The sequence below is a fragment of the Colobus angolensis genome, unplaced genomic scaffold (genome assembly GCF_000951035.1).
Source record: "Colobus angolensis palliatus isolate OR3802 unplaced genomic scaffold, Cang.pa_1.0 Scaffold36, whole genome shotgun sequence".
Lineage (NCBI taxonomy): Eukaryota > Metazoa > Chordata > Mammalia > Primates > Cercopithecidae > Colobus > Colobus angolensis.
Genome location: NW_012116932.1, coordinates 3136451 through 3155028, shown reverse-complemented (window position 1 = coordinate 3155028; position 18578 = coordinate 3136451). Strand labels below are relative to the sequence as shown.

General features: G+C 57.0%; 1 protein-coding gene, 1 long non-coding RNA gene and 2 pseudogenes across 2 annotated transcripts; all 4 read right to left on the bottom strand.

Annotated features, from left to right (window-relative positions):
• Nucleotides 1-505, bottom strand: part of LOC105519878 — a 9196-nt pseudogene extending 8691 nt beyond the window's left edge.
• Nucleotides 506-2002: 1497 nt separating this feature from the next.
• LOC105519877 lies at nt 2003-2750 on the bottom strand. Its single transcript, XM_011953414.1, has 2 exons — nt 2652-2750; nt 2003-2512 (listed from the first exon to the last, which is right to left on the bottom strand). Exons 1-2 carry the CDS (start codon nt 2748-2750, stop codon nt 2003-2005), a joined length of 609 nt encoding a protein of 202 aa, XP_011808804.1.
• Nucleotides 2751-3569: 819 nt separating this feature from the next.
• LOC105519781 lies at nt 3570-6154 on the bottom strand. Its single transcript, XR_001003024.1, has 4 exons — nt 6079-6154; nt 5442-5516; nt 4714-4939; nt 3570-3795 (listed from the first exon to the last, which is right to left on the bottom strand). It is a non-coding gene; the product is annotated as an uncharacterized LOC105519781 (long non-coding RNA).
• A 3986-nt stretch (nt 6155-10140) lies between these two features.
• LOC105519876 lies at nt 10141-10959 on the bottom strand (annotated as a pseudogene).
• Between the last annotated feature and the right edge of the window lie 7619 nt (nt 10960-18578).

The following is an 18578-nucleotide window of genomic DNA, read 5'->3' as shown; positions in this document are numbered from 1 at the left end:
GCGCTAGGTGAGGCCATGTAGGAAGGAGTTGAGTTCTACAAGGGGGAGTCATGTTCACATCTGTATCATCACTCATAAAACTGTTAAATTGCACAGTTCTGGGTCAGGCCACAGTTGAGTAATTAGAGCAGTTCAACTACTCACACTTTTTTTTTTTTTTTGAGGCAGGGTCTGGCTGTGTTGCCCAGGCTGGAGTGCAGTGGTGCCATCTCGGCTCACTGCAGCCCTGACTTCCCAGGCTCAGGCCATCCCCCGACCTCAGCCACCTAGCTGGAACTATACAGGCATGTGCCACTAGGTCTAGATACATTTGTTTTGTATTTTTTTGTAGTGAGGAGGTTTTGCCGTGTCGCACAGGTTGGTCTCAAACTCCTGGACTCAAGCAGTCCGCTGCCTCAGCCTCCCAAAGTCCTGGGATTACAAGCGTGAGCCATTGCGCCAGGCCTCTTTAATTATTTTGACTCACTGGCATTTCAAACTGACTTCCTTACCTCCGTGTGACCATTTCGGTACCCAGGGATTTCTGAGGCAGCGTTAAGTTTGACTTCGCAAAAACAGGAGATACTTTAACCTTTCAGTAACAGATTTAGAAAGTGTCAGTAACCATATGGTTTAGCTCAGTAACTATAAAAACGTGGGAAGTTTGGCATTGCAAGCCAGAATCCCTTCCTGCTCTTTCAATTAAGCAGCTTTCGAATCTCTGTGGCATTTTCCAGTCATTTGTATTTCTCTTACAATAATAAGAGCTTAAAAATGATTTTTAAGGTTTAATGTCCTGGGGGACTTGTCAGTCATACTTTTATTTAAAACACAGTATAAACCAATTATGCTTGCCTTCAGTATTTGAAATAGTAGAAATTATTGCAACCAACAGATCCGCCCACACCTGTTTTCATGACATATGACACTGAAATTTACAGATGTCCCTGAGAAGTTTTTAAGTAAACCAGTGAATCTCACCCGAGTCTCAGTTAACAGTGTAGATCCATTAAAAAAAAATCTTCTCAAAAAAAAAAAAATTCAAAATCAAAACTCTCCTAAGAACTGAAGCCGGGTGTGTGTTGTCACTGCCTCAATATTTTTAATCCTGATGGACTGACTCCCTCTTCTCCTCGCTGTAAGACATGTTTGCTGAAATCTTCAAACTGAGTTTCAAGACACTTGCGTGAAGAGGCGATGCTACAGCCGCTTCTAAGGGAACAGACACTGTATCAGAGATGAGCGTTGCGTCTGCCTCCTCCGCATGCGCCAGCATCCATCCTATCATCCACTTGGCCGTGCCGATTGATGGCAGCTGCTCCTCCCGCCCCTCCCACTGCCAGTATGCGATCCTGAGTTAGTCATTCCGTGTGTTAGCCTTGCACCCTTTCAATCAGAAAAGTTGCGGCTTACTGGAAGAAGGGAGTGGGGAGAAACCCAAAACCAAGAGTCTAAAGGCACAAAGCTGCAAGGCTGCTCTGTGAGAGTTTGCAAACAGACTACAGGTGGAATGTAAATCACCCTGGTCTATGAAAGTAAAAAGGCATCCGCAGCAGGCTCCATCCAGCCAGCTTCTTTGAGACCCTGCATGGATTTTTAGGTCTACCAAGTGTGCATAAAAATACTCGTACTTCAAAAAGCAAGAAGGCAAATGGTATAATCTCATGATCTCAAATTTACAATGGTGGTACAGGCCCAGCGAGCCTTTGAGGACCGGGTGCGCACCCAGCCTGTCCACCAGTGTGGAGCTGTTTGCTCACTCATCATCCTAGTCGTTGTTGCTGCCCTGGTTGGCCTGGCTGCCACCAAAGAGCTGCTGAGGCCACGGCTGCTGGGTGCCCCCACTGTCTGGAAAGCCTGCACTGGCCGTGGCACCTGTTGCGGCTGTGGCAGTGGCTGGCAGGCATCGGGAGGCAGCTTCCAGGTGGTGGGAGGCACAGCCGGCAGGGCCTCGAAGCCTCTGGGCAGCACATAGGCCTGGCAGGCCGGGGGGCCCGGGCTGCTGCTGCTTGCTGGACTGGGCTTAGGAGCGGGTGTAGATCACTTGCCCTGCACAGATGGGGCTGGGAGGAGGCTGCAGTGGCCGTGGCTCTGTAGACCCCTTTGTGCTAGTCCCAGATGAGTGCTGTTTGCTGCACAGGCTCAGGACCTCATGCACCTGCTTCAAGATCTTGCCTGGATTCTCCAATGAAAAGTACAGTGCCCAGGTGTGCAGCGCCACAGTCCCCGATATGGTCATCCTGGTGCCCCTCCCTTCACAGGGCTCCCGTTGAGGCTGGGCCCCATGTCCTGGGAAGTGTGCCCTGGGATCAGAGCTCTGTCTTATAGGTTGAGTCAGAGGCCACAGGACATGCCGCTGGCTGATCTGGGCTGCAGGAATGCCTTGCTCACTCTTCCCTCTGGCAGCCTCTGAGGGAGCAGGTTTCCCCGTAGAAAGTAGAAAAAGAGGTCCAGAGGCACTGGAACCATCTGGGGCTACGGGGTAGCTGGCCAGGTGATGGCCCGGCTGCCCCCACACCATGCCAGTCACTGCCTGCTGAGAAGTCGGATGCAGGTGCCATTGGGCAAAGTGGATGTCTCTGGACTTGCCTCTTGGTTATTATCACAGTGCCTGGCAGGGCTGGGTTTCAGGGCCCTGATGGGCTTGCTGGGCAGGTCCCACCGGGTCCCACCGGGTCCCAGCCACGATTCTGGGGTTGTCTTGGGTACCTGTGCAAGGTCCAGAATCCGTATTCAAAGTTGAACCACAGGCCCCTGACGTCCAGGTCCATGGCAAAGCTCGGGCAGGAAGTTCCAGAGGAGGTACCCTGGGGCAGCCCATGGTCTGTCCTGAGTTGGGGACAGCCTGGCCACACCCTGATCCCCCCAGGATCCCAAGAGAACAGTTTGCTCCCTTGGGCTCTACAGATGTCCTCTTGTGTCTCTGGGCCTTGGGCTCAGGGACAGCCTGGGGGATGGGGGCAGGGTGGCGGAGGACCAGGCTTTTGTTCTGGAGGGGCCGCCTGCAAGCCTGCTGGAGCTGGACAGCCTGGGGTAGGCCAGCCCATCTCCCTTGCAGAAGGGCTTGACGTTGGGAGATGCTTGCAGAGGCCTGGGTGTCAGGGACTGTAGCTCCAGTTTTGCTGAAAGGAAAGCAGACATGTGTGGTCCACTTTTCCACCGAGCCCATTAGGTCCTCACAGGGCCGGGCCCCCCAGACCTGGGTCTTTGGAGTCCTTGGGGTCCCTGTGTGGCTCCTTGAGTCTGATGCTGCGGACACTCCTGCAGGTATCTGATCCTGGAGCGACAGTTGTGTGTGGGCTGTGGCGGGGGAGCCGTCGGGGCACCTGAGGTTGCTCCTAGGCCGGCCCCCGAGGGTTTGGGCTGGCTCAAGGCTTCCTGCCTCTCTCTCTCACCCCAGGGCTGTGCCGGCTGGGATGCAGCCCTGATTCAGAACTTAGATGGGAGGGGCCTTTGCTGTCACCTGGCCCCCTTGCCACCTCGCTCGGGGGCCTGTCTCTACAGTGGATGAGATGGATGGCCCCAGGCATGGGGTCCCCTCTGCCCTCCGGGGCCATCCACTCCATGCCAGGACTGGACCATTTCCACACCTGGCTGGACTCTTGGTTCTGGCTCTGGGCCAGGGCTCTTGCACGTGTCCTCTCCTTGAATCCTTCCTGGGCCAGGGATACTGATTCTCTTGTCTCCAAGGCTCAAGGCTTGTTGTCCTGATGCTCTTGGCAGGGGTTCAGAGGTAAGCAGCCCCTGCTGCTCTCTGAGGCTGTGGATGCTGCAGGTAGGGCTGTGGGCTCGCACAGATGGGTCCCCCGCAGGGACCTTCGAGGGCAAAGCAGGACACTGTGGAAGGTGGCAGTGGTGGGGCTTGGAAGAGCCTTTCCCCTGGTCCCCCTGCCTGATCTGCAGCACGTTCAGCACACACGTGCTCAGCACCTGCCCTGAGGACCGGCGGGCTTATTTCCAGAAGCTTCCTTTTTTGTTTTTGGACAGAGTTTCACTCTTGTTGCCCAGGCTGGGGTGCAATGGTGTGATCTTGGCTCACTGCAACCCCCGCCTCCCAGGTTCAAGAGATTCTCCTGCCTCAGCCTTCCAAGTAGCTGGGACAGCAGGTGCCCGCCACCACGCCCAGCTAATTTTTTTTGTATTTTTAGTAGAGATGGGGTTTTACCATGTTGGCCAGGCTGGTCTCGAATTCCTGACCTCAAGTGATCCACCCATCTCAGCCTCCCAAAGTGTTGGGATTACAGGCGTGAACCACCATACCTGGCCTCCAGAAGCTTCTTAGAGGGGGAAGAAGAGGTGCAGGAGGAAGGCCCAGGTAGTGAGGCTGTAGGGGCCCAGGCCCTCTCCACGATTGACTGCCCCAGAGGGTGACTTGGGAGGGGACCTGCTACTGGGGCCCACCTGGGGGTAGCAGGACCCAGCACCTCCTCACCAGTAACCCCATGGAGCCATGAAGGCACCTGAATGCCATGGCATCCTCCAGGGCCCAGGCCCAGAAGAACTGGTCCTGGATGAGCTCCCTGAGGTTGGACTGGGACAGCTTCATGAGATGCTCCAGGGGCAGGGTGGGCATCAGGCCGGGAGGGGTCCCTGGGAGAAGTTGGTGTCCACACGCTGTTTCCACCGTGGCCCCCTCCCACTGGGCAGTGCTGGGTCCTTTTCGGGCCACCCCTGGGGTCCAGCTGTGCACAGGAGGCCACGGCCAGGGGGAGGCGCGGGCAGGGAGGGGCTCACCACACTCCTGCCTTTCATCCGGGTCATGTCAAGGGTGGGCTCTGTGTCTGAGAGGTCTTATGGTGTCCTGTCCCTCAGACTGGAGCAGAGGGTCCTGGGGACAGTCTGAGGGTGCTGTCTGTCCCGCGTGTTCCCCTGGATAGCCTCGGGCACGCCAGGACTTGACTCTGTCAACTTTGGAGGTTGTGTGCTGTCAGGACATGCTAGCCCTCCAGAACGTAGCTGCCTGGCAAGCCCAAAGGGAGTCTTTGGGGACAACAGGCGTGGGAGGACCTGGCCCTTCTTAGCTGGGGGCTGGTGGCTTGGACAGGCCCACTGGGGTTTCAGTGCCCTGGAGCACCAGGGACCCCACCCCACTCCCCTGTGAGGCTGGATCAGAAGAGGTCCTGTAGCTCCTCATGCGGGAGACTCATTTCAGTGGGGATGTGGCTCCTGGAAGGAGAGGTTCCCCAAGGGCTTGGGGCTTCCCTGGACTCTTCCAAGTTGAGTCCTGGCCCCGTCTGCCCATGAGGCTGGGCTGAGCCCCGGCCTCTGCTGTGGGATGCTCCCTCTGGGGCACTGCCTGGCTTGTGTGCCCTGCAGGGACATGCCTGTGCCTCCTGCCAGGTGAGGGTGAGCCCGTTCCTCCTGGGGAGCCAGATCCCTGGGCTGGGGGATCCAGGCAGTGTGGGGCAGGAGGGTCCCTGGGCTGGGGGCTCCCTGCTTACTTCATTGATGTACGAATGTACCTGCTTGCTTCATTGATGAGGCACTGGAGGAGTCAGCGTAAACGTGGAATTCTGGGTACACAGCTCATCCTTGTCCTAACGGGAGCAACAGAGGTCCTTGGGGCCCCAGGGCCTGCCCCCAAACCTCCCTATTTCAGGCCCCTCTGCAGACCCTTCCCTGAGGGACAGAATACCAGGTGGTGGCTGGGGCACCCCTGACACCTGCCCCCTGCACGGACCACCAGGACACACTTCCCTTAGCCCTGCTCAGCCGAAACTCGGCCCGGGTAGAGTGCCTCTGCCTGCTCCAGGGCAGGAGAAGGAAACTCAGCTCCGGAGCCATGGAGAACTCCATGTCCCTGGCTGGGACTCAGCCTCTTGCCAGCCCCACCAGGGGCTCGAGCGGCCCCTCTACCCCTGGCCCATGGGACCCGGGGCCTCTGGGAAGGAGCCGAGGGGACTGTCCGTTCAAGTGCTGAGGATCTTTGGGAATGACGTTCATAACACGTGCTCCTCATGGGCTGGCACAATTTGGGCTGCAGAATCCTGAGAAGCCCCCGACCCATCTCGAAATCAGAGACCCTCCCAACACGTGGAGCCGTCCGCCGCCTGGAAGGGCTCTGACAGGGTTCGGGTGGAGGGGAAATTGGACCCCTGCCCATTTTGCGATGAAGAAGAGGGCTTCTCGGATCCAAACTCATTTCATGACAAGAGCCGCGTCCATCAGGCACTTCAGCAACTTGTTCAAAATGTTTCCTGGGACGACCGTCCTGGGACACCGCCAAGCTCTGGGGGGCTGTGGGGCAAGTCTGGGAGGAGGGCGTCATTACTTGCTCTGTGAAATGGTGGTCAGGCTCAGGTCAGACCAGGCGTCTGGGCCTTGACCTCTTTCCATCTTACTTGGACACCTTGAGACCCTTCTCCTCCTGCTTGGATGTCCAAGCCAGCAGCGAGCTTGAGTCCCAACCACTGTGTCTTGGTGGGTCGCAAATGCTGATTTTTTTTTCTTTTTTTTTTGAGACAGAGTCTCGCTCTGTCGCCCAGGCTGGAGTGCAGTGGCGTGATCTCAGCTCACTGCAACCTCTGCCTCCAGGTTCAAGCAATTCTCCTGCCTCAGCCTCCCGAGTAGCTGGGAGTACAGGTGCATGCCACCACGCCCAGCTAAGTTTTGTATTTTTAGTAGAGATGGGGTTTCACCATGTTGGCCAGGCTGGCCTTGAACTTCTGACCTCAGGTGATCTGCCCGCCTTGGCCTCTCAAAGTGCTGGGATTACAGGCGTGAGCCACCGTGCCCGGCCGCAAATGCTGAATTTTAAAGAAGCAATGACACCTCCCACCCGAGACGCCTATGCCTGTGAATATGGGAGTGTGGCCCGGGAATCTCGTTGCCTGGGAATACTCACAGGGTTAGATGCAGAATATGCCACCGGGACCTGAAAGAAATCCTGCTGCTTAGGAAAGAGAGAAAAGATTGTTTTGCTTCAGGCAGATGCTGTTTCATTTTGTCTACAAGCCCCGATGACAAATCCAACTCAAGGTTGAGATGATCCGCCGAATAAGCAGTGACCTTTTCAGGGCATCTGATTATTTTGGGAAATTTCTGGGTAAAATCCTCATTCAGTGAAATGCAAATATCTCAGGTGTGCAATCACTCTGGTTGATTATTTTTCTCCCCTTTTTGGCACAGAGTGAAAGCTCAGTCTTTGGGATATGCAGCCCCACGTTTCTGAACCAGTGTGCAGAATCTCCCACCCACCACTCCAGCACCTCCCAGAGCAGCTCCTTCGTCCTCCAAGTCCCCAGGGTGTCCCCTCTGCAGCCGATCTCTCCCACTCCATCAGCCCCTGGCCATCCTGATCTGTTATCCATCCCTATGGTTTGGCCTTTTCCAGAATGGCCCATGAGTTGGAATCCTACAGTGGTTGACTGTTAGGCCTGGCTTCTTTCCCTCAGCGAAATGTGTCTAAGATTCACCCACACTGCTTTGGGGGTCAGGGTTTTTGCTCCCTTTTCTCAGAGTTTTGTTCGAAGGGTGGATGCCCCCTTCCTCCCCTAATCCCATGTCAAAGGTTTCTTTGGTGGCCTCCGGCTATGAGTGATGATGAATCAAGCCGTGAACGTGGCACGCGAGTTTTCAAATCACTGGGGTCAATCTCTGAGACTCTTCTGGGATGTGTGGCACGAGTCCATTGAGCTTCATGAGCAGCCACCCAACGGGCTTCCAAAGTGGCTGTGCCCTGTCGCATTCCCACCTGGCAGGGACGAGGGTCCCTGGGGCTCCACATCCTCCCGGTGTTCGGTGTTGTCCGTGTTGCTTGGGAAGGCTCCTGAGCCCCCTCATCCTGCCGCCTTCTTGTGCGTTCCTACCCTGGTCCCCAGAGGCACAGAGAGCACTTTCCACCATTCCGCATGATTTTGTTTGCTGCTGTCCATCTCCTTGGGAGCCGCCTGGATTCTGGCCCCATGTGTCCCAGCCAGGCACAGGGCTTGGAGCCCAAGAGGCACTGAGTCCATGGTGCTGCATGCCTCCTGGGCCAGGAGAGCCCTTGGCCAGTCTGTCACTCTTCCAGAGTGACTCCTGCCTCTGCTCTGGGGAAGCCCCCATCCCTCTGGATCACCCCATCTTCCCAGGGACCCTCCAACCTCCACATCTGGTGGAAGTTCCCAGGGGACCTCTTGCCCTTGTTCTTCATGACCTGCAGGGCAGGGTCAAGAGGAGGAAGCAGCCTCCAAACAGACAGAAGACTCGCTGCCCTACACGGCTGTCATCCACAGTCCATGCTTCTGGAAGGAAGGAAGAAAGAAAAGAAGGAAGGAAAGAAGGAAGAAAGGAAGGAAGGAAGGCAGGTGGGAAGGCGGGCTTCCTTCTGCAGAAAGCTCCTTCTTTGGCCTGTTTTCCAACAAGCCAAAGGGTCACCAGGAGGGTCGCTAGAGCCCAGCTGACCTGTGGTGCCGGCATCACCGTCTGTGCCCAGGACGTGCATCTGATCCTCCATCTGGAGGCCTGGGATCCCGACATGGCCTGGCCTGTTTGTCTGGCTCCGGCTGACTGTGGAAGTGTGGTACCTGGTATTTTCCCAGGTTCTCAGCCTTCACTTTCTCGACATTCAGCAAGAGTGACCACACCTGGCCCCACATCTGCAGACGGATTCCTTTGAAGACCCCAACAGACAGCTATGGACAGAGGAACGCTCCAGTGAGACATGGGGTGACCCTGGGGAGGACAGGACCCTGAGGATTCTGGATATCTCCAGCCTTTGGCTCCTCAGTTCCTTGGGAGAGGTGGGGTCTACCTGGGACTGGGTCTCCCCTCCCATGATTCGAAGAATGAAGAAGCACTCAGGGTCAAGAACTCTAATCTTTTTATTTTTATTTATTTATTTTTTTGAGACCGTGTGTCACTCTTCGCCCAGGCTGGAGTGCGGTGGCACGATCTCGGCTCACTGCAACCTCCGCCTCCTGAGTTTAAGTGGGTTTCCTACCTCAGCCTCTTGAGTAGCTGGGATTACAGGAGCCTGCTACCACAGCCGGCTCATTTTTATATTTTTAGTATAGACGGGGTTTCACCATGTTGGCCAGGCTGGTCTCGAACTCCTGACCTCGGGGGATCCGCCCGTCTTGGCCTCCCAGAGTGCTGGGATTACAGGCGTGAGCTACTACGCCTGGTCATGAACTCTGATCTTGACCTGTTCCTTCCTTCGGGTCACCAGGGGGTGTCCCTACCCCTGAGCTAGGACTGACCCAGGCCCTGGCATCAGACTCTCTCCTGGCAAGATGAGGTCCGCAGGGAAGGACAGGAAAGCTGGTGTCACAGGGTGGTGTCCATCCTCTGAGAGGCTGGCAGTGCCAGGACACAGCTATGGGAGCCCGTCCCCCTGACTCTGCAGAAAGCGGTCACAGAGCCCTTCCCTCCCCATATCACCTCATTGCCACTCTTATATCACTGCCAGTCGAGAAGCACCTGGAACCATTTTTCTCTGTCTCTCATCTCCTGACGTCTTCTCTGTCAAATAAGATGAAGTTAGTGGAGCTGCCAGGATGCCCCTTGGATGCTGGGTCCTGGGCTCCAGGGCCCTGACAGGATCAAACTGGAAGGAGCCAGGAAAGGGCCGGCCCCGGGGAACTGAGACCCTCTGACTGAATGGGCACTGGTGTCCTGGCCTCATGACTTGGGACATGCCATCCTCAGGCCACAGGCACCCCAGGCGTTGGTGGGGTCCCAACATCCAGGTGGGGTCTTGGCATAAGTGGGCAGTGACTGCTCAGCCACGACTGTGGTTCTCAGTTTGGGGTTTGGTCAAACCACAACGGGGACAGTCTTGAGGTCAGGTCCCGCAGGAAATGCCACCCCTCCCAGGGACAGCCTGTCACTCCCACTCATCACCACCTGGGTCCACAGGCTGCGGACCACTCACTGAGTCTCTCTGCCCCTGGACCAGCCTCTCACACAGCAGGGTCAGGCTCTTACCTTTACTTCCAGGGCACTGATAGGTAGCAGCTACATCTCACTGTAAGGCAACCCGGGCAGAGCTGAGGACCTCTGCCGGGCCGGGAGCTGTCCTCCTCCTCCCCTAGTGGGCCCCAGGGAAGAACCAGCCCTGTCCCCCACCCCCGCCCCAGGTCTCAGTCCAGGGGACGCACAGGGAAGGGAGGACAGGTGCTTCCCTGCCAGCTGGCGCCTGGGAGGGGTTGGGGCCTGGGAGAAGAGGGAACATAGGGCTCACCCAACGGGGGCTGCTTGGGGCTTGTGGAGGGTGAGGCTTGGGTTGCACAACGGGGCTGCCCTTCCTGGGCTGGGCAGCACCTCTGCGGGATGGGTGTGGCCCAGGGTGGGTGGTCAGGCCCCAACAGCAGTTCCTGAAGGAGTGACCACATCCCTGGTCTGAGGCCTGCTCAGGGCACGGAGGGTGCACCTGGGCCCTATCCCACTTGACGCCCGCAAGGGCTCTTGTGGGACTTGACTTTCCAGTGTACACCTGCCTCTCCCTGCACCCCGGCTGCAGACTCTGCCTGTTCCTTGACTTTGCCCATCCGGTCGGGCCCAGAGACTGTCTTTCTGGACAGCCTGGCCCTTCTTCCACCCTCATTTGTTAGAACCCTTGAGGGCGGGCCCTGGATCCATCCACACGCCCGTCTTGACCGCTCTCTCACTGGGCTGCTAAGTGCCGCAGGGGAGATGCCAGAGGTGATGAGGGTGAGCGAGGGTCCTGCAGGCGGCCGGGATGGCCCCATAGCCCCGTCTCCAGCCCTAGCTGGCTCTCGGGGCTGTCATCCATCCATCGGTCCTTGCCCTCCTCTGAGACTCTGTGGCAGCCACATACTAGGCCCCTGGCTGTTCCCCCGCCGTCCTGCCTGCCCTGAATCGGCCTTCTTGATCCTCCCTCTGCCTTTGTGCTGATGGATCCAGCGGGAAGCCAGGGTCTCCAGAGGGCCATGCAGAGCCCTGGGGACTGACCGAGCCCCCTCTGCTAAGGAGTCCCAGGTGAGCCGCTACCCCCGGCTCCACCATGTGTTGTTCACCCCAGGCCATCAGCTCCATCCTAGGCTGGCTCCATTCAGGTGCGTCCCAGAAGTGGCACTTCCCGCAGGATCGTCCCCACCCAGCCTCCCCCAGGCTCCTCCCTCTCTCTATCCTGTGACCCCTGAGGAGCAGGCTCCAGGCTGGGCTCCCCTTCCCAGGACCCAGGCCCCCTCTCAGCACCAAGGCAGGTTGCCTTCAGCTGCAAGCTCATCCCTGGCCTCACCCTGACATGCCCTGGCTGACACCCTGCCCATCTTTCCCTCCGCCCTCCCAGGGCCACAGCCCTCACTGCCCCCCACGCCCCTCCCCATAGGGTGGCTCAGTTGGGCCCCCTGAGTCCTCAGAGACCTGCTGGACAACTGCCCACAGGCTAGGCCAGGCACCCCCATGCCCTGTGGCCACAACCTGTGGGTCTCACTGGGGCAGAGCCCAAGGGGACAGGACCAGACCCTCAGGCTGCCCTCTACTCTCATACTGTCTTTGAGACCGCTCTGCTGAGAACCGCTCCACCCCCACCCGCTGCCCCAAGATCCCTAGATGAGCCTCGCAGCTCTGGCCTGCCACCGACTGACCGCCTGCAGAGTAGCCAGCTGGAGTTCCTATACTGGAAAGGAGGTTGGACCAAGCCGGGAAGACGTGTCCTGCCTCAGAGAGACCTTTCTAAAAACAAAATTTATCCCCTGAGGTGAGTTTGGTGGTGGTCGAGCAGCAGGGACGGAGGACTCACTGCATAATCTCGAGGCAATTGGTAACTTTGTAAGCTTTCCACATCCTTGGGCCCTGCCAGCGTCCCTGGGACCCAGAGGGGTCCAGAGTGAGGGGGTGGAGGTGAAGGGCTGTGGAGGCGCAAAGGCATGGGCAACCCGCTCCCGCCCTGCTTCCCAAGGGAGCCCAGAATCCTCCTACCAGGGCACAGTGGGAGAGGCGAGGCCCCGGCTCCCTCAAGAGAGCAGCCCGACCTGTACCTGCTCACGCTGGGCGATGATGCCCCCTGCTCCTGTGCAAGTAGGGTAGCTGCGTCTTCCTCCACGTCCATCCTGTGAGACAACATCGCCCAAAGGCTACGCTGCACCTGACTGCTTCAGAGAACACCTGAACCGCTCCTGGGGGCTCTGAGACCCTGCTGGCCGGCTGAGCCCCATGCCACCACTGCCCTGGGTGAAAAGGGGCCAGACCCAGTGGCCCCACGCCTGCTGGGGTCTCCGGAGTCTCTTCCTCTGACCAGAGGTGGACTCCTTCCTGAGGACTTGAGAACAGGGGGACCTGGACACAGAGGCCTGCTGTCCGCAATCGCCCTGAGACAGACACACACAGGATGAACTGCATCCACCTGCCGTGGGTGAGGGGCCCCTGATGTGCTATCCTGGGCACCTGGAGGCAGACTGGAGTCAGGGACCAGAGAGCTCTATATGCTCCCCCTCCCGGATCGCTCAGGGACCACCAAGAGGCCCACTTTCCTATAGGGAACAAGACACCTTGTGACTGCTCCATGTCACCCCCATCTCCACTCCCTCTGGTCAGTGAAGCTGTGTCAAGAATAATACCAGCCAAATGGGAAGGTGCTTGGTTTGGGCCAAAGCAGCCTCTGTGCTCACGGAGATGCCTCAGCTGGAGGGATCGTGGATCCCACAATTCTCAGCTGTCATCACAGGAAGGGGCCTTGTGTTTCCGGGTCACCAAGAAAGAATGAGAGAACTCTGGGGACTTGGTTCTCGAGAACCCCAGAGGGACCCCTCCTATGAACAGTCAGGGCAAAGAAAGGGCGAGGCCTCTAGGGGACCAGACAGAGAAAAGGCCACGTGGGGAAGAGCCCAGACCCGGCGATCTTCCCCTGCCGGGACCTACCTTAGAGCGCAGACTTGGACGGAGGACCACCCTCCACCCCACCCACAGGGGCTCCATCCTGAGGGCTCTTCCAGGGCGAGACTCAGCCCCACTGGGGTCAGAAACCCCAGGCAGACGTGCAGTCCAGAACAGGGAGGTCACAGAGGTCAAGGCTTGAGTTCAGCATGGCACAGGGCAGGGCTGAGAGCATGGCCCAGGGTCACTTGTGGGTCTCTGGGCCAGTTACTGCCCCTCTGACCTCTGGCATCTCACCTGTTCAGTGGGTACATTTGGGGATAGCACCTCTCCACCCCCCCGTGGAGTTGCCACGAGGATGAAGGAGACAACTGTCTACATGGTCAGCATAGAACGGGCACCCGGTGAGTGCTCAGGGACGACCGTCCTCGGGTAGCTGCCACCCACCTGGTTGTGACGGTCCCCAAGTCAGCAGGGGAGAAGAGAGCAGGTCACACTTTCCTGAGTCTGATCAAGCAGCGGTGCTGAGATGTGCCTCTCACCCAGAAAAGGGTCCTAGGTGTCCAACCACTTACAGCACCACTGTGTCTCCAACTGCTCCATGACACGGAGGTAGGTTGGCGGCACTTGGCACAGCGACAGCATCATGGATTCACAGCTCCTATCAGACGGGGCCCTGCCTGGCTCAGCAGGGCCCAGAGTCAGCGTCCTCTGCCCCCTGAGTGGTTAACATGTATGCGTGCTATTTGTCTGTGTATGTGAGGGTGCACGTGTGTGGGTGAATGTGTCTCTCCTTCAGCTGGGCCTGGCTGCTCCACTCACATGTGCTCCCGGATCCCTGTCATTGTCACCCCTGGGCCTGTGGCCAGCATCAGAGCACCCACAGGTGCTCCCCAGCCTCTGCCCTTTCCATGCTGGGTGGTCCTCCGGATGCGGATGGGGCAGGGGCATAGGGCAGAGGGCAGAAGGCAGGCTCCCCCTTCGGGGTAACTTGGGTAGTGTGTAAAGTGCCAGGTCTGTGTGGCGGGGCTGGATTCAATGCACCTTCTCACCTCCTCCTCCCGGAAGCCCATTGGGGTGCTGTGACTCACTCCCCACCCCACAGATGGAGGCAATCAAAGAGGCTTCAAGGATAAACCACTGGCCTGAGATCACCGAGGATCCCACTGGCCAGGGCCCACTGACCAGGCCTCCAATGGTTAAGCTCCCACAGAACAGGTCCTAGCTGACCACCCCTACAATGACCAGGTCCCACTGACCAGCTGTGGACTGGCCAGGTCCTGCTGACTGGGCCCCACAGACCAGGCCCTGGCTCACCAGACACCACTGACAAAGGCCACAATGACAAGGCCACAAAATGACAAGGCCCTCACTGACTAGGCCCCAACTGATGGACCCCACCAAATAAATCTCACTAATCAGACGCCAGCTGAACAGGCCCCAACTATCAGACCTCCACTGACCAGGCCCTAACAACTGCTGGACTATACTGACTGGGTGCCAACTGCCAGACCCCACTGACTGGGTCCCAACTGCCAGAACCCTGCTGGCCAGGCCCCAACTGCTGGACCTCTGCTGGCCAGGCCCCAAAAGCTGAATCCCACTGACTGGGCCCCAAAGGCTGGACCCCTGCTGACCAGTCCCCAACTATGGGACTCCTGCCAACCAGGCCCCAAATGGTGGACCCCACTGACCAGGTCCCAACTACCGGACCCCCACTGACCAGGCCCTAACAACTGCTGGACTGCACTCATCAAGCCCAAACTGCCAGACCCCACTGACTGGGCCTCAACTCCTGGACCCCTCCTGACTGAGCCCCAGCGGCCAGACCCTTGCCAACCAGGCCTCTTCTTATGAGATCCCTGCTGACCAGACCCCCACTGCTGGATCCCCTCTGTCTAGGGCCCAACTGCTGGGTTCCCGCTTACCAGACCCCAGCTTCCACACCTTACTGACTAGGCCCCAACTTCTGGACCCCTGCTGACCAGGCCCCAAATGCTGGACCCCAATGACCAAGCCCCAGCTGCCAGAGCCCTGCTGACCAGGTTCCAACTGTCAGACCCCCGCCAACCAGGTCCCAACTGTCGGATTCTACCAACCAGGCCCCAACTAGTAGACCCCTGCTGACCAGGCCCCAGCTGTGAGACCCACGCTGATTAAGGCCCAGCATCCAGACCTCACTGACTAGACCACACTGATCTGATCCTCACTGACCAGGCCCCAACTGCTGCATCCCTGCCAAATAGCCCCCAGCTGCCACATCTCTGGGCCCCAACTGCTGGACCCCCTCCAACCAGGCCCCAACTATGAGACCCCACTGACCAGGCCCCAACTACCAGACCCCCATGGATGAGGCTGCAACTGCCAGATCTCTGCTCACAAGGCCCCAACTGTGGGACCCCTGCCAGCCAGACCCCAACTATGAGACCCCCACCAGCGAGGCCCCAACTGCCAGACGACCCCCGCCAAACAGGCCTAGTCAGTCAGTGAGACCTGACGAGGTCTCACTAATCAGATCTCCGCTGACCTTGCCCCAGCTGCAGACCCCTATCGACTGGGCGGAGGATTACCCAGGTGCCGAGGCAAGAGACTGAAGGCACAAACTGTTTCAGTATAATAAAGAAAATAGTTAGAATAAGAATAGTCATAATACAAATTAGATATAGAGATAATCATGGACAATTATCAATCATTATTATAAACATTATTAATCATTAGCTTTTAATATTACTCTGTTGCATTAATAATATAACCTAGGGATAACCGGAGGGTAGAGGGTCAGTTGCTGAAGGGATATTGTGAGAAGTGACCTAGAAGGCAAGAGGTGAGCCCTCTGTCATGCCCGCATAAGGGCTGCTTGAGGGCTCCTTGGTCAAGTGGTAATGCCAGTGTCTGGGAAGACACCCGTTACTTAGCAGACCACAAAAAGGAGTCTCCTTTCCTTGGAGGAGTCAGGGAACACTCTGCTCCACCAGCTTCTTGTGGGAGGCTGGATATTATCCAGGCCTGCCCGCAGTCATCCAGAGGCCTAAACCCCTCCCCGTGGCGCTGTGCTTCAGTGGTCATGCTCCTTGTCCACTTTCACGTTCCTCCCATACCCCTGGTTCCTCTTTGAAGTTTGTAGTAGATAGCGGTAGAAGGAACAGTGAAAGTCTTAAAGTCTTTGATCTTTCTTATAAGTGTGTAGAAGAAAACGCTCATGTATGCTGCCTTCTGTCTCTCTGCTTCGGCTACCTAAGAGGGAAGGGACCCCAGTCCTGGGATCACGTGACTCGCTTCACCTTGTCAATCACTTAGAAGATTCACCCTCCTTACACTCCCCACCTTGTCTTGTATGCAATAAATATCAGTGTGCCCAGCCGTTCAGGGCCACTACCGGTCTCTGAGTCTTGGTGATAGTGGTCCCCTGGGCCCAGCTGTTTTCTCTTTATCCCTTTGTCTTGTGTCTTTATTTCTTAACAATCTTTCGTCTCCGCACAGAGAACACCCGCTAAGCCTCATAGGACTGGACCCTACAATCGACCAGGCCCCAACTGCTGGACCCCACTGACCAGGCTCCACTGGTCCGATCCCCACTGAACATCCCCTGCTAACCAAACTCCACTGACCAGATCTTTCATGACCTGACCCTCATTGAATGGATTCCATTAAGCTGACCACAATGACCATGCCCTCATTGACCAACACCCCCGTGCATAGGCCCCCACCAACTAGGCTTCTGATGACCAGGCCCACACTGCCAGGGCCCCACTGACCAGGCCTGCAGTACCACAGCCCCAGTGACCAGGCCGCACTGACCCAAACCCTGCTGACTGGTCCCAACTGGCCAGGAGCTCAATGACAAGGTCACTGCCAACAGTGCCCCTTACAACCAGGCCTCCAGTAACCAGGGCCCCACTGAGTAGGCCCCACTGGGGAGTCTTTTAGTGGCCTCGCATTAGCTGACCACATCCCTGACAACCAGGCCTCTGCTGACATAGTCCCCACAGAACACGTCCCCATTGACCAGGTCCCAGATAACCAAATCCCGCAGACTGGGATCTGCTGACCAGGGCACACTGACCGTGCTTGCAATGACAAGACCTTCACCGACTGATCAGGACCACACTGCCAGGCCTCAGCTGACTAGACCACAATGATGAGGCTTCCACTGACCAGGTGCTAACCGCCCAACCCCTACTAACCAGGTTCTACTTTCCAGGTACCGCCGACCAGACCCCCAGTGACCAGGCCCCTACTGAACAAAATACCACTCCCTACACCCCCACTGACTAGGTTTTGTTTGTTTGTTTGTTTTTGAGATGGAGTCTGGCTCTGTCACCCCGGTTGGAGTACAGTGGTGGGCTCTTGGCTCACTGCAACCTCCACTTCCTGATTAGGTTCAAGCGATTCTCCTGCCTCAGCCTCCTGAGTAGCTGGGACTACAGGCACACGCCACCACGCCTGGCTAATTTTTGGATTTTTAGTAGAGATGGTGTTTCACCATGTTGGCCAGGCTGGTGTCAAACTCCTGACCTCAGGTGATCCACCCACCTCGGCCTCCCAAAGTGCTGGGATTACAGGCATGAGCCACCGAGCCTGGCCCACTGACTAGGTTTTACAGATAAGCCCATACTGAATAGACCCCAATGACCAATTCCTCACTGAGTAAAACCCCACTGACTTAGGCCCTACTGACCGGGCTTCCCCTGAACAGGCTGTCACTGACAAGACTGGCTGACCAGATCACCACAGACAAGGCCCGCAATGACTATGTCCCACTGACCGGGCTTTTGATGACCAGGTCCCCCACGGACCACCAAAGTGCATGACCAAGGCAAAATCTCAAAGCATCCAAGTTTATTGACACAGTGTGAGGACCCAGCAGGGAAAATGTGAGTCACAGAAGCACCTGTGGCTGTTTGTTCCAAAGAGAAGCTCAGGAGGTTTAGTATTCATTTTGTTAGCCCAAACTGCGCCATCTCATAAGACCCCTGCCGTTTCGCAGACCTTGGTCAAAGCGAAACATTCTACGGGGGTTTGGGCCGTGAGAAATGTTCTGCCCAACGGCCTGACTTTCTTTCTTTTTTTCTTTTTCTTTTTTTTTTTTTTTTGAGACGGAGTCTCTCTCTGTCACCAGGATGGAGTGCAGTGGCACGATATCAGCTCACTGCAACCTCCGCCTCCCAGGTTTAAGCAAGTCTCCTGTCTCAGCCTCCTTAGTAGCTGGGACTACAGGCTCGCACCATCACACCTGGCTAATTTTTATATTTTTAGTAGAGATGGGATTTCACCATGTTGGCCAGGATGGTCTCAATCTCCTGACCTCGTGATCTGCCCACCTTGGCCTCCCAAAGTGCTGAGATTACAGGTGTGAGCCACCGCGCCCAGCCCCACCTGACTTTCTTATACCTTGCTGGGCAAAGGTCCAACGAGCATCCTATCACATCCCACTGCAAAAAGGGGCAAACCACCTAATCGTAGGAACATTTTATCAATATGCGACCGGGCAGCTGCTAGCTGTACTGCCCAGACTCCTTCCACCAACACCTATAAGCACCCCAGCCTGTAAGCAGCGGTAGGCACTGGCATTAAGCTGGTCGCCCATCTCTGCAAGTTTATGCTGGACATAAATGCCTGCATTTGCTGTAGAGCTACCCTCCCTCTCTGTGTGTATGTCTTTCTCTTTTCTTTCTTTCCTCCCTCTCTCCCTCCCTCCCTCCTTCCTTCCCTTCCCTTCCCTTTTCCTTTCTTCCTTCCTTCCTTCCCTCCCTACGTCCGTCCCTCCTTCCTTCCTTCCTTCCTTCCTTCCTTCCTTCCTTCCTTCCTTCCTTCCTTCCTTCCTTCCTTCCTTCCTT